General features: G+C 35.4%; 1 protein-coding gene across 1 annotated transcript in view; it reads right to left on the bottom strand.

Moving 5' to 3' along the window:
- Positions 1 to 13,815, bottom strand: part of DPP8 (dipeptidyl peptidase 8) — a 1,004,126-nt gene that overhangs the window by 631,507 nt on the left and 358,804 nt on the right. Inside the window, exon 7 of the mRNA XM_044077448.1 lies at positions 3,951 to 4,079. Within this exon, the coding sequence (XP_043933383.1) occupies positions 3,951 to 4,079 (129 nt within the window). The remainder of the gene's footprint in view (positions 1 to 3,950; positions 4,080 to 13,815) is intronic.

The raw sequence follows: 13,815 nt of genomic DNA, 5'->3' as shown, positions 1-13,815 counted from the left end.
TTCCAGAAGACATTCTGTCAGCAATCCCCGTTCCTGAGAAAATCCCCAAGAGTCCATAAGCAGAACACTCCCCAGTGACTGCCCCTGTTACTAAACCCAGTCCTAACTATTATGCCATGAGATCAACTCACATCTCAAAACCTAGTTCCAGATGCACAGCAACATGGACATTTTTCTTTATTAGTGTCTGTATAATTGCATGCCTATTGAAATGTCATTTGTTTATATCAGACAGCTCAGTAAAGATGGAGGATGTAGATCAGTGTGTGTGGTATACCTTTAAGAAGCTTTCCAGTGAGCTAGCACATGCAAGCAAAACTGCCATTTTGAGTGAGCAGCCAGAGTGACAGCATGCAAGTATGTAGTCAGTCAGCTAGTTAGATAGTTTATTTAAGTTCAATGTTCCTGCCATCCATCCAGATGCATTTGTATACAATAAACTACTTAAACAAACACCCAAGCCTCAACATCTTCTTAATGCACAAAAGAAGAGTGACAAAGACTTAGCTGCTGGTGAAACCACATCCAAATGCAGCGGTAGCAAATAAGATCTATGATGGCATCACCAAGAGGTGTATTATGGGTAGGGAAAAAAGCAGCTCAAAGCTGGAACAATATTTTGCCAGCTCTGACCTGACAAGCAGCCCAAATACTCATTAATCAAATACTCTTAAACCAGCTCAGAAGACTCAAAGGTGAACCTCATACCACTCCACAAAGTGTATACAAACAGACAAAGTTTATTAAAACAAAAAATTAAGCACTTTCGCCCGATTTTAACTTAGACTTCCTCAGAATCCTTTTCCTCAGGATTCTGTGGAAGTCTAAGTTACAAGTGGATGAAAGAGCTTAAGTTTTTGTTTTAATAAACTTTGCCTTTTTGTATACACTTTATGGAGTGGCATGAGGTTCATCTTTGAGTCTTCCGAGTTGGTATACGAATTTTTGGCTTATTCTCTGGTTCCTGGTTTATGTACTCATTGATCAGATCACATGAACAGGATGAACAGGATCTCTGTTTTTCATTTTATCCCACTCACTAGTATATCCCTTTTGAAGAAATATCTAGCTTCCTTAATAACTATTAAATCATTTTGACAACCCAATTATTAAATTACGTTTTCTTTATCAGGTAAATGGGAAAGCACCAGACTCTTACTTGCACTTTGTTATCCTGCATCTTAGTTTTTATAGATGTATGATCTGAAATTGTTATTGGATATGTGACAATGCTGTCACTTTAATACTCATGTTCCTGTAAGACATAATTTTTAATCAGTCTAGCCCAGTGCTTGTACCTTGGGGAATAATAGGTAAATTCTGTAGGAGTTCCTACCACTGAATTCACATCTTTCACACCAAACATTTTCATATACTTCTTCAAAAACGTATCCTCTTTTACTATATTTTCTCTTCTATTTCCTCACTCCTGTAAATTAGGTCCTATTTGCCATCAATAAATAATATACCGTGTTTAAAATTATTTCTCCCAAAATTCTCTTAAGCTCCATAAAAGCAGTTTTAGGTGCAATATAAATACATGCTGATGTAATCCTCCTCTTTTGACGATAACCCCTTACCAGCACAGAGCTGCCGTTATATCTTCTTTTCCCTCTTCCATCACTGCTCGAGTCCCTATAGCAATCATTATTATTACTCCCTTCTTGCTCTGTCCTGATCTTCTGCTGAATGTCTACCGTGAAATTTTCTCATCAAATTCACATGCTCATTTCTATCCAAATGCATCTCCTAAACAATTGCGATTTACACTCTACAACTTGTAATGTAATTCCAATACTTTTTGTCAATACCTGTAAGGTCATTTACATTCCATGATAATATGGACACAGCAGTCATTATAACAGAAAGCTAATACTCACACCTATTATACATGACTGCACTTCTGAATACATATATCCAACTTTTAGTGTACTAGAATACATTGTTTGAAAGGCTGATCTCTTGTGTAGTTGCTTTTTCAAATCTCCATGTGAACCTATGTTACTTTTTAAGACATTCTGCTTCAATGAAAACACTCAAATAAAAAAATAGACTGTTAGAAGCTGATGGAACAAATAGCTAATGTCTTTACAAATATAAGAAAGAACTACAATTTTCTATGCCTTTCATTATTTTATCTTATTTTTCAATTTACTTAGAAAAAACACTGTCTACAGCTTAAACTAAATACATTATTCTAGAAATATATACTGACATCTATAGAAAGAAGTGCATTTTTTTATCCTAAATATGATCTGATCAATACACTTTTATGTGGCCTACCCCTGCATCTTAAGATCACAACTTTATATTAACGTTAACTTGCTTCTGTTCAGCTTTTCTTACTTTATTATAGTGAAAGATCTGGATGTCTACAAGTACGAAAAAGTACTTAATTTCATTAATATCTTTAACATTTACAGCAATGACTGATAGGTCCCCCACCTTAAATTTAAAATATCATGGACTGCACATTATAATGTTTATCTAAAGCCATGATACATCATCACCCTGCATTTTCTTCACTATTTTGTCATCAGACCTACAAAAATGTCTCCTAAATCTATGATATTTACCAAAGGTTCACAGACTGCAAACATTAAACAGCGAGACAGACAGACAGGCAAGACATACACATATACATGCACGTAAACTACAAAACACTACAGCCCACATAAATAACCCCCCAAACACAAATCTACTCTAATAGCTACAGAAAAGTATAAAAATAAAACTAAAATGCAAAACACAAACAGCATGTACGCAACTCTACCAAAAAATACCCATTTACATTATCCCTCCAGAAATTAATTTCATATAAATGTTTTCTTTATGGTATGAATGAAAAAAACTAAAACAAAACATTAACCTTGGCTAGCCGATTGGAAAATATGACATTAGAAGCAAAACACGCCCACAAACAACTGTCTAAACTAAAAAAAAAAATAACTAAAACACATCTAAACAATAAAACTAGTAAACTACCTTAGCTCTTACTAAACTATTTAAACGCATTAAAATTACAATTCAAGAAAAAGATTAAAAAATATGTCAGTACTACAGCAGAAAAAAAAAATATGCTCCATTTTATGCAAACCACATAAATCTTACTCAGCAGAAATATAAGCAGTTAACACATGCAGTGATTGAACTGACAAAAAGTAGATAAATGGAGTACATGGAATTTGCTGTGTGTGGTATATGAAATATCTTCTGTTGCAGGATTATGAAAATCTTCTATTACAGGATTGGGAAAGTTTGTTCACTTTAAGGAACAATCTCATTTTGTCAATCTACAATTATATATTATGGGATGTTGTGGTATGTATATATATATATATATATATATATATATATATATATATATATATATATATATATATATATACATATATATATATATATATATATATATATATATATATATATAGACACACACACACACACACACACACACATATATATATATATATTTATTTATTTATATATATATATATATATATATATATATATCACACACACACACACACACACACACACACACACACACACACACTCACAGCTAGGATAACAGGGGCTCATGTGAGATGCACAAAGTATCAGGTTTAGACAACGAGTTTTAAAATAAATGGTAAAACTATGCTAGATCATGCCCTAAGAATAATAAATCAATTTCAAGCATCAGGAATGTTAATCAATATGTGATTACGTACAAAGAGTATAAAGAATATCTACACTGTGTGTGTGTGTGTGTGTGTGTGTGTGTGTGTGTGTGTGTGTGTGTGTGTCTGTGTGTGCATACCCACTCACTCAAACATGCATTGCATGTATATAGACTACACATGTACATCCGCACAATTACTGTGTGTTGTGAGGGTTAGTTACAGCTACCAAAATGTAGTCTGTCCAGTTTAATCTACAAATACATACCACATAATTTTGTCTCTTACCTGCACAAGGGTATCTAAAACATTCTGTTTTTCTTTTTTCTAAGAAAGGAGATGCCACATGTATAACTTCTACATTAGATTCGTCATTCTCTTCATACAGAATTCTAAGAATCCTCTCTCCATGTGCACCTACAATGAACAGTTCCAGTAGTCACATTTTCAGGCAGCAATAGGCATAATGGGAAATAAATACTGTCACATATTATTATTATCATTATTTTGCAAGGTTAGCAATTGAGAAAATACATGCAAATATACTCATCTTTAAAGTACAGTTTTGACATACTGGCCGTAACACTAGATCTATCAGAAAAGTAACTGTGGCTATAAGGTAACAAAAATGGGCTTATATGTCTTCTAAATCTGGTATCCCAGAAATGTTTTTTTACAGATAATACTCCATTAACACATGCTAGCACAGGTTCCTTACATTGATCCTCTTCTGAATGACATTATCACATGCCACTGAATGCCTGTAGTAACAGAAACTCATTAATTTCTTCTGAGTGAGAAACGGCAAACAATTTTACTATAACTGATGATACAAAAATAGCAATTCATAACAGGAACAACTTAAACACTGTGAACAGTTAACAAAAATATACACAACAAACAAACAAACACTCTGTGACCCATAAAACAGCCAAGGCAGGGATTCTGGAGAGATGTCATTACAGCCCTGATCATTCTTATGTCCAATAAAGAAACAGTTAAATACTCATTACATCAACTGATATACATGAAGGCTGTAAAAGCTACTGGGAATTTTGATACGAATATATTTTGGCAAAGATTATTTGACTCAAATGACTGAACTAAAGGTTTCCATTTCTGAAGTTATGTGTGAATGTAAAGTGAAAAATTGTAAGTTTTAGTTGGTATATCTGTGTTAAAAGTGTTTTCCCTGAAGGTACACTTTGCTTTGCAGGTTAAATGATAGCCAAAAACAACTTCTTTCAATGTATTCAAGACCAGTTAAAGAATGTGAGGTCTTTAATTAGCAAATGCCTCAAGGTCCCTGAAAGTCAAAGATGAGTTTGTATTTTCTCAATATTCCCAGGACAATTTGGACTTACATGGCTATTTTTTTCTAAGCGTAACACAGACAAAGGATTTTTGAATATGTGCTGCATCTTCTTTGTTGTGCTAAGTACTGTACAACATCAAATGAATATATGAATTCTGCAAGTCTGATTTCGCATTTTTATTTTAAATACAAACTGAATCAAGTTTATGTAATGCAGTTATCAATACTGCTTGATATTCCTCAATGAGACTAGTAAGGGGGTGGCTTTTGTTACTGAAAAAAATTTTTTCACTATGTTGCAAGTGACAGTGTGTGCAGCGTTATCTAGTCTGACTGCAGCCCTTAAAAATACGGAAGTGTTAAGACAGGGATTAAAAATTGTTATGACACCTGCGATTACTACATGTTCAATGGTAACACCACTACTGTAAATTGTGCAACTGTGACAATAAAGACAACCCTAGAACATAGAACAACTGCTGGAGTGTATAGACCATCAAAGTCAAGCGCTGATGACCTACAGGAATTCATACATTTCATAAATGAAACACAGGAGGGAAAATAATAGTGGCTGGGGACATAAACTTACCAGAACCAGACTTTAATAATATTGATTCAACATTAACAAGGAAATTATTTACAGTATATTTTCAACAACAACAACTGCTTCAGATTATAAAAATAAACTACCAGGGAATGAAATACTAAGACACTGTCTGTGTTCCTAAGGAAAAGACTGTAACTTCTTGTCAAGTTTTACCACCACTATATGCAGTGATCATGGGGTTATAAAAGATAAATTGTTGCCAGATAATTCTGAACTACAATCTAAACCAATGCACAGACAATTAATAACATATTATATGGAAGTGAAACAGTCACTATGTAAAACTAACTGGAGTGATGCATTCCTTGGAAAAACTGCAGAAGAAATATTGCAAGTTTTGAAAGAGAAATTGTTTGAATGCAAAAAATAAAAAAAAAAAATTTAAAAACTAGTGGACTTTTATGGAATATTGAAAGTAGCGGACTCCAAGTCAGACTGCCGACCAGTCATAAGTGGAGTCCCACAGGGATCGGTCCTGGGTCCTCTCCTGTTTGGCATCTGCTTCTCAGACGTCCAGGCCAACATGGAGGGACTCTGGCTGACCAAGTTCACAGACTACTGCAAGCTGGGAGCCATTATTAACTCCCCAAGTGATGTAGACATCCTACAGAAAGGTCTCACTGAGACCAATGGCTGGTGTGAAAACCATGGCCTTAAGCTTAATGCCAAAAAAATGCATAGTCATCCCCTTTGGGAAAAACTCAGTTCCAGTAATCATAAACCAAACACGTGAAAACACAGTTGAGACCTTCCTCTTCTTTACTGATCCACAAATAAGGTAGTGTTTAGCGCCTTCATCCCTGCAGGGACTTCTTCAGAACTACTTATTGCCACTCATTTGCATCTTTCGGCTTTTCCCGGTTAGGGGTCGCCACAGCGTAACTCCGGTCCGCTAATGATTGGCAGTAGAGTTTTACGTGCTGGCTTGCTGGGCCTAACGCACAACCTTCAACGAAGGAACGCCCATTCACGCATGTCGTCACACAGAAGACGCTCTAACTGAGAATCGAATGGGCAACGTCTAACTGTGAGGCGACAACACTACAGCAGCACCACTTATTGCCACTCATACAAACATTAAATACAACACATCACATGATGTTAATCAACTCATTACATAATTAAAATCAATTATACATTAACTAATTAAAATACATATAACATTTTTTAAATATATATATATATATATATATATATATATATATATATATATATATATATATATATATATATATATATATATAATATTTACAATACCAAACTTTTTAATTTTAAAACAGCTATAACAGAACAAGTCTCATTTAAACCTGGAGTCACTGTGGCATTTAACCTAATCTGCCACTGTAACTCCTTCTTTCTATCTGGGACTTGCACTTTTTCCTTACAGTGCTAACACTGCAAACCTACATCACCACTCCCACTTAATGTTGTTGTTGTTTCTTTCGGCTTAGGGGTCGCCACAGCGGAACTCCGGTCCGCTAATGTTTGGTAGTGGATTTTTACGTGCCGAGTTACCAGCCCTGACGCACAACCTTCAACGAAGGCATGCCCATTCATGCATGCCCCCACACAGAAGACGCTCTACTTGGAATCGAACGCGACAACGCTACTGCAGCACCACTACCACGGGTCCCCCTAACAAAGGGTGATAAAACCCACTCAATCTCTTCCCCACTACTTCATTTCTAATTCCTCTTAAAAATTCCTGGGGGGTAACCCCTCTTTAAAAACATATCTAACATTTTGTTACATTCTTCTAAAAATGTATTTTCATCCGAAACCATACAAGTCACCCTTACCAGTTGCCCCTTTACCCCAGATTTCTTCTGATGTTTCGGGTGACAACTCTGAAAGTGGAGATAACTATTAGAAAAGGTGGGTTTTCTATAAATAATCGAAACAAAACACCCTTCTACATAATTTTTTTGCAATAACACATCCAAATAGGCAATACTACTACTATCATAAAATTTCAAAATTGTTAGAACTTTTATACCTGTTTTTTTGACGATATTTTTATCGTGTGGACCGCAAGTGTGGAAAAATTAATGAAGTTCATGCAATATATAAATAAGCCACTTCCTTTTTGAGGTTTACACTCACTTATGATATTAGTAGTATTGCCTATTTGGATGTGTTATTGCAAAAAAAATTATGTAGAAGGGTGTTTTGTTTCAAGCACTTACAGAAAACCCACCTTTTCCAATAGTTATCTCCACTTTCAGAGTTGTCATCCGAAACATCAGAAGAAATCTGTGGTAAAGGGGCAACTGGTATGGGCGGCCCATATGTTTTTGGATGAAAATACATTTTTAGAAGAATGTAACAAAATGTTAGATATGTTTTTAAAAAGGGGTTACCCCCAGGAATTTTTAAGGGGAATTAGAAATGAAGTAGTTTGGAAGAGATTGAGTTGGTTTTATCACCCTTTATTAGGTGGGAGTGGTGATGTAGGTTTGCAGTGTTAGCACTGTCCCAGACAGAAAGACCTTTGATCATCACTTATTCTGTTGATGTTAACAGGATTGTCAGATCAGTCATTGATAATTGGGCAGTGTTAATGGCTGATGGTCGGATAAGTGAGTTAGTTGGTAGTAAACCTAATGTGGTATATAAGAAAGATAAAAGTTTCAAACAAATCCTTGAAAGCTGAGCGGTTAGCAGTAGGAATAACAGTACTAAGGGTATGTCCAAATGTGGGCATTGTAGACAGTGTGGGTTCATGATGGTAGGAGACCATTGTAATATTAATGGTCAATTATTTTATATTCCGGGGAAATTTAATTGTGAATCTAACTGGATGATATATGTTGTATGCTGTAATGTATGCCCTGCTTTCTATATAGGAAAGACCTTAAGGAAAATGAGAGGATATACAAGCATAATTTAGATATTAAGAATAAGAAAAATACAAATGCACTATTTAGGCATATTGCTGAAAATCATGATCATAGTTTTAAGTTTACAGTGTTAGAGCATGTCAAGAGGGATCCTAGGGGCTTTGTGTTGGAAGAACATTTATTATTGAAGGAGTTACAGTGGCAGATTAGTTTAAATGCTACAGTAACTCCAGGTTTAAATGAGACTTGTTCTATTAAAGCTGTTTTAAAATTAAAAAGTTTGCTATTATAAATATTTATTTTATATATATATATATATATATATATATATATATATATATATACATACACATATACATTTTTATATATTTTAATTAATTAATGTATAATTGATTTTAATTATGTAATGAGTTGATTAACATCATGTGATGTGTTGTAGTATTTAATGTTTGTATAAGTGCCAATAGGTAGTTCTGAAGAAGTCCCTATGGGGATGAAAGCACTAAAGACTACCTTTTTTGTGGATCAATAAAGAAGAAGAAGGTCTCAACTGTGTTTCCACATCTTTGGTTTATGATTACTTGTTATTGGTTCTTCACATTGTATATAAAAACTCAGTTCCCACTAATTACCACATCGATGGGACCCACTAAACACTGAAGGCGTTATAAGAGATCTGGGGACACAGGTTGATAGCAATCTCCCCTTCGACCGCCGCATTGCCACTGTGGTCAGAAAGTCCTTCTATGTGGCACATCTCTTTACCAAGGGTTTTGCATCCAGGAAGAAAGAGGTCATCATCTCTCTCTACTCTTCCCTCATTAGGCCAGTCACCGAGTATAATGTTCCATTTGGCATGTATCTCACTAGACATATGCAACTGCTGGAAAGGCCACAAAAGTACATCACAAAGAGGATCCTAGGCCTTAAACACATGTCCTACATGGACAGACTCAAAAACCTCCAGCTATTCTCTGCCTCATACAGTCTACTAAGAGGCAATCTCTGCTTGATTTACAAAGTCATGTCTGACCCAGCTCTGTTAGAAATGTGTACTACATCTAAAGAATCCCAATCCCTCCACACGACATGCTCCAGAGATCTCAAACTCATTACCACAATCAACAGAACATGCTGGAGGGACAAGTTCATAACCCAAAAACTGCCCATACTCTGGAATAAACTTCACATGCATGTCAAGCAGAGCACCTCACTGGCTCTCTTCAAGAGAAATCTTGATGAGTGGATGGGAAATAGTAAGTTCACCCCTGGGATCACTCCAGTGGCTCTACTTGATAGAGGTACTGGGAACTAACGTCGGGCAGCACGATGCCAGGGTACTTCTATGGGCTAGGACTGTAAAGTTCCAGGGCCATTAGCCTAGTACACACCTATGAACTAATGAACCAGGATCTAGGTACAGAAGGTCAGGAGAATATACTTCAATAAGAACAAAATACTTTGTTAATGCGAGAGACAAAAAATATAAGAAATGGAAAAAAGGTCAAACTATAACTTTGAAAATGGAAATAAATAAGCTGGACAGACAAATTAAACAGACTAATAGACAAGATCAAGAAAAATGTAAAGAAAATTTATATAAAGATACTGAGGATAACAGCAAACCATTTTTTAAAATACATAAGATGTGGTAGGAGTAAAGACTAGGAGTGTACACCCTAGATGTGTATGCATATATATATAAAATACACACTGATAAACTGTGTGCAGATTATATATATATTTACAAAATGTTATGCAAATTAGTTTGGCTCCACAAAAAGGTGACAAATTGTCTTAGTACCATCCAGGTAACTTCAGATACTTTAATTACATTAGATTATACTTGAAAAAGAACTACACAAACTGGACCCAAACAAAGTAGACAGAGGAGACAGAAATAGCAATAATGACGTGAGGAGATGGTCACGTCATTGAGCAACCAACACCCTCGAAGGAGGGACTAGCAGGCAATGATGCATCCTGGAAATGGGCTTGAAGCACACTAAGTGGCTTCTACATGAGCATGTGAAAGTGTGTGCACAGAATGGAAGTTACTGTGAGCCACTATGGCAATGTGGTTAGCTCACCCATGCTCTGGGGGGGGCGCTAAGCACATATAACAGCAACTTTCAGTTGTTGAGATGCAGCAAAAGCACGATTCCCTGAGGTCTGCCTGGATGACGCCCCAACACAAACATCTATAGTCCTGAAGAGATGTGGAAGATGTTCCATGCAGGGGGCCCCCCAACAGCTGGAAAAAAAGTGATCTCAAGTCCATTTGGGAGAAACTAATGGTCAACAGGCAAAAGGGAGAAAAATGACCAAGCAAAAAAACAAAAAGTATTTTTTAATGGTCTTATTCTGAATAAGAATGCAGATTAATATATCTCAGTGAAGGTTCACATGTATAATTAAATTACACAATTATATTAACAATGTGGTGAAGTGAAGACACTTGGAAACTTCAGGAATCTGTATGCAAGGCAGTGCTTATCAGAAGAAAATAATACAAAGCGGATTTTCATGATGATTTATGCATGGTTAAGAAGATCATATGCTAGTGTGGATATCTTTGAATAACTGCCTGAGTGTTGCTATGACAGTACAGTTCAAGTGCCTCTAGTACTTTGATGTGCAGTGATAATATTTAAAATATTCTGCATTACATTGGTTTAGAATTTAGTTTTCTCAATATAAAACAATTGCAGTTACACACATTTTGTACTGAATATTTGACTGGACTACATATTTGTCTATTTGTATGATGTTTAGAAACGATTTAATTTATGATGATCTGCTTAAAAAATAAGGTACATCTTTAAGATTGTTATGCAGATGAAGTCACTCGGGGGAAAAACGTTGGTCCCTTCAATGTGATGTGATAAATTGGGCTTGTCAAAAGTTAAACTTCTGAAATATGACTTCTTGAAGTCTAAAAGTCTAAAATATTCCCTCTTAGAATTTTTCACAAAACTGTAAAACCTAAACTCATAATACTTTGATAAACTGCAACAGCACTTACTAACATAATTTTTAATGAACAATTCTAAAACTAGGCAAATAAAATTAAGATGTGATCATACTTGTCTGCCACAGTAAGCAATTCTGAAGAGATGTTAGAGTTGAAACCCTCTGTAAAATAAACATTTCAGATATGTCCAGAATTCTCCATTACATCAAAAGAGGTAAAGCAAAATTAACTGTGGTTAAATGCAATTTCTTTATGACAAAAGTAACATATGAGGCATACAACAGTTAAAAAGATTCAATTAGTTAAAATAACACAAGCGCCCAGAAGGAAGGTAGCTGGAATAAAGATGCTGAACCACAACAAAGTAAAATCTTTTTTAATACAAAATGTGTTTTTTAAATAGTGTTTTTCTGACTTCAGCAATTAACTAAGGGCAAAACGTAACCATAGTAATTAATTGATTGCTGAGTGCTAAACTAACTTTGAGTGGTAGGATTGGTTGTTTTAGTAATGAATAAAAGTATTTAAGTGCTGTTGCTGTTTGAATGAACTGTCTGATGAAGCAATGGTTACCATTGCGAAAGCGCTCACCATTTTGTATTAAAAAGAAGATTTTACTTTATCGTGGTTCAACTTCTTTATTCCAGCAACCTTCCTACTTGGCACCTGTGTTTCAACATTTTCAACTTCTGGGCTGGTTTGGATTTATTTGTTTGCTGCTAAAATAACACAAGCATTTAAATCTTAGTTATCAATATAAGTTTTTACAGTCTTGACATGATACAAAATAAATCACTGCCCTACAAGTAACTTGATATACAAAATAAATCACTGCCCTACAAGTAATTGACTTTACAGAGCTCTGGCAACCAGTTAAAAAGAATAAAATAAAAATATGCTGAGAACTGCCTTGGAGAAGAAGGGAAATGATAATGTGTTAAACAAACTGGAAATTAAAAGAAAGGAATGAAACAAAAGAAGAAAAACAGAAGAGATAAGTGAGATGGCAGAACAGAAAAGACAGAACAGGAACAGGTCACATTAGTAGACAGCAGTTTGGCTGGAATTGAAGGAGGTTAAAAAGATGGGTGTATATTAGTTTGCCAAAGTCACTCTTCAGAAAACACACATTCATTGACCTGTATTCAGTGAAAATCACTTCTGCAATTTGCTCAATACACCCAGGGCAAAGAAATACTTGCCCAGCAGCACAACAACCCAAATCTAGCTAAATTTAACCCACTCAAGGGCACACCCCCTAATTATATATGCCAACTCCAAGATGGCACTACAGTGGAGAAAAGGTAAAGTGCTGTGGGGCAAGTTCCGCAAATTGAATACGGGTCGATGAATGTGTGTTCGCTGAAGAGTGACTTTGGCGATCTAATATAGACCCAAAAAGACACTAGTGAACAATTACGCCTTGCATGAAAAGAAATTTGAAAAGTAGCGGAAGGACCGTACAAGCACACATTTGTGTTGTAAGAGCTGCTCCTGCAAAATGAGGAGCTGAAAGTCAGGACAGAGTCCATTGAAGCCAGGCTGGACCACCTGGAAGGGAGGATTAAAGATTCCAATGACAGAGCTAGACACAAAAATATTAAAATAACTGGAGTACCAAAGAAATAAGAGGAGAATGATTGTGCAAAGCAGTAAGAGAATTACTGGCTAAATGGACTAGAGTCTCTGGAGAGGAGCTGCAAATAGAGCAAGTGCACAGGACCATGTGACACCCTTGCCAACAGGATAAAAAAAATTACCCAGGCCAATAATTGTCGGGCCACAGTATTTCCAGCTGAGATAAAGGATCCTTAAATAATTATGGAAACCAGGGAATACATTGAGAATAGGAGATGAGTATGTTTCCATCAATCAAGATTTTTTGTATGACACAATACAAAGAAGGAATGCTTTCATCCTGGTTATGAAAATCTGCAGGGAAAAGGGACTTAGATGAAGAATGCTCTACCCTGCATAGCTTAGGATTTATATGCAAGGGGAAACAAAAACATTCAGCAGTTAAGTCAGAGTCTTTAGAGTTTCTAAAGGGACCAATAAATCAAAGTTTGGGGAGAACAGGACTGGAAGAACAAAATAGAACAAAGAAACTAGCAGCAGGAAAGGACTTTGGAGTACCTGACAGAGAATCAGGCTATTTTCTACTCTTTAGGAAGCAATAGAAACTGATACAAAGGGTGGAAATAATAAGAGGCTAAAAGGAAGAAAATTTACCAATAACAAATATGAAAGCTGATGGTGGAGAAAAAACTGTATACAGAGAGAATAAAACAAGATAAGGTAAATGGACTAATTTTGAAATTTAAAATACAACATGAATATGTTCTTTAATATACATCAAATTACAGAATTTGTTTAACAAAACAATTATTTAAGACATTGGGGTATGTACGGAATGT

Source organism: Protopterus annectens, chromosome 7.part0 (assembly GCF_019279795.1).
Source record: "Protopterus annectens isolate FY-2018-M chromosome 7.part0, PAN1.0, whole genome shotgun sequence".
NCBI lineage: Eukaryota > Metazoa > Chordata > Ceratodontiformes > Protopteridae > Protopterus > Protopterus annectens.
This window is presented reverse-complemented; position numbering and strand designations above follow the sequence as displayed.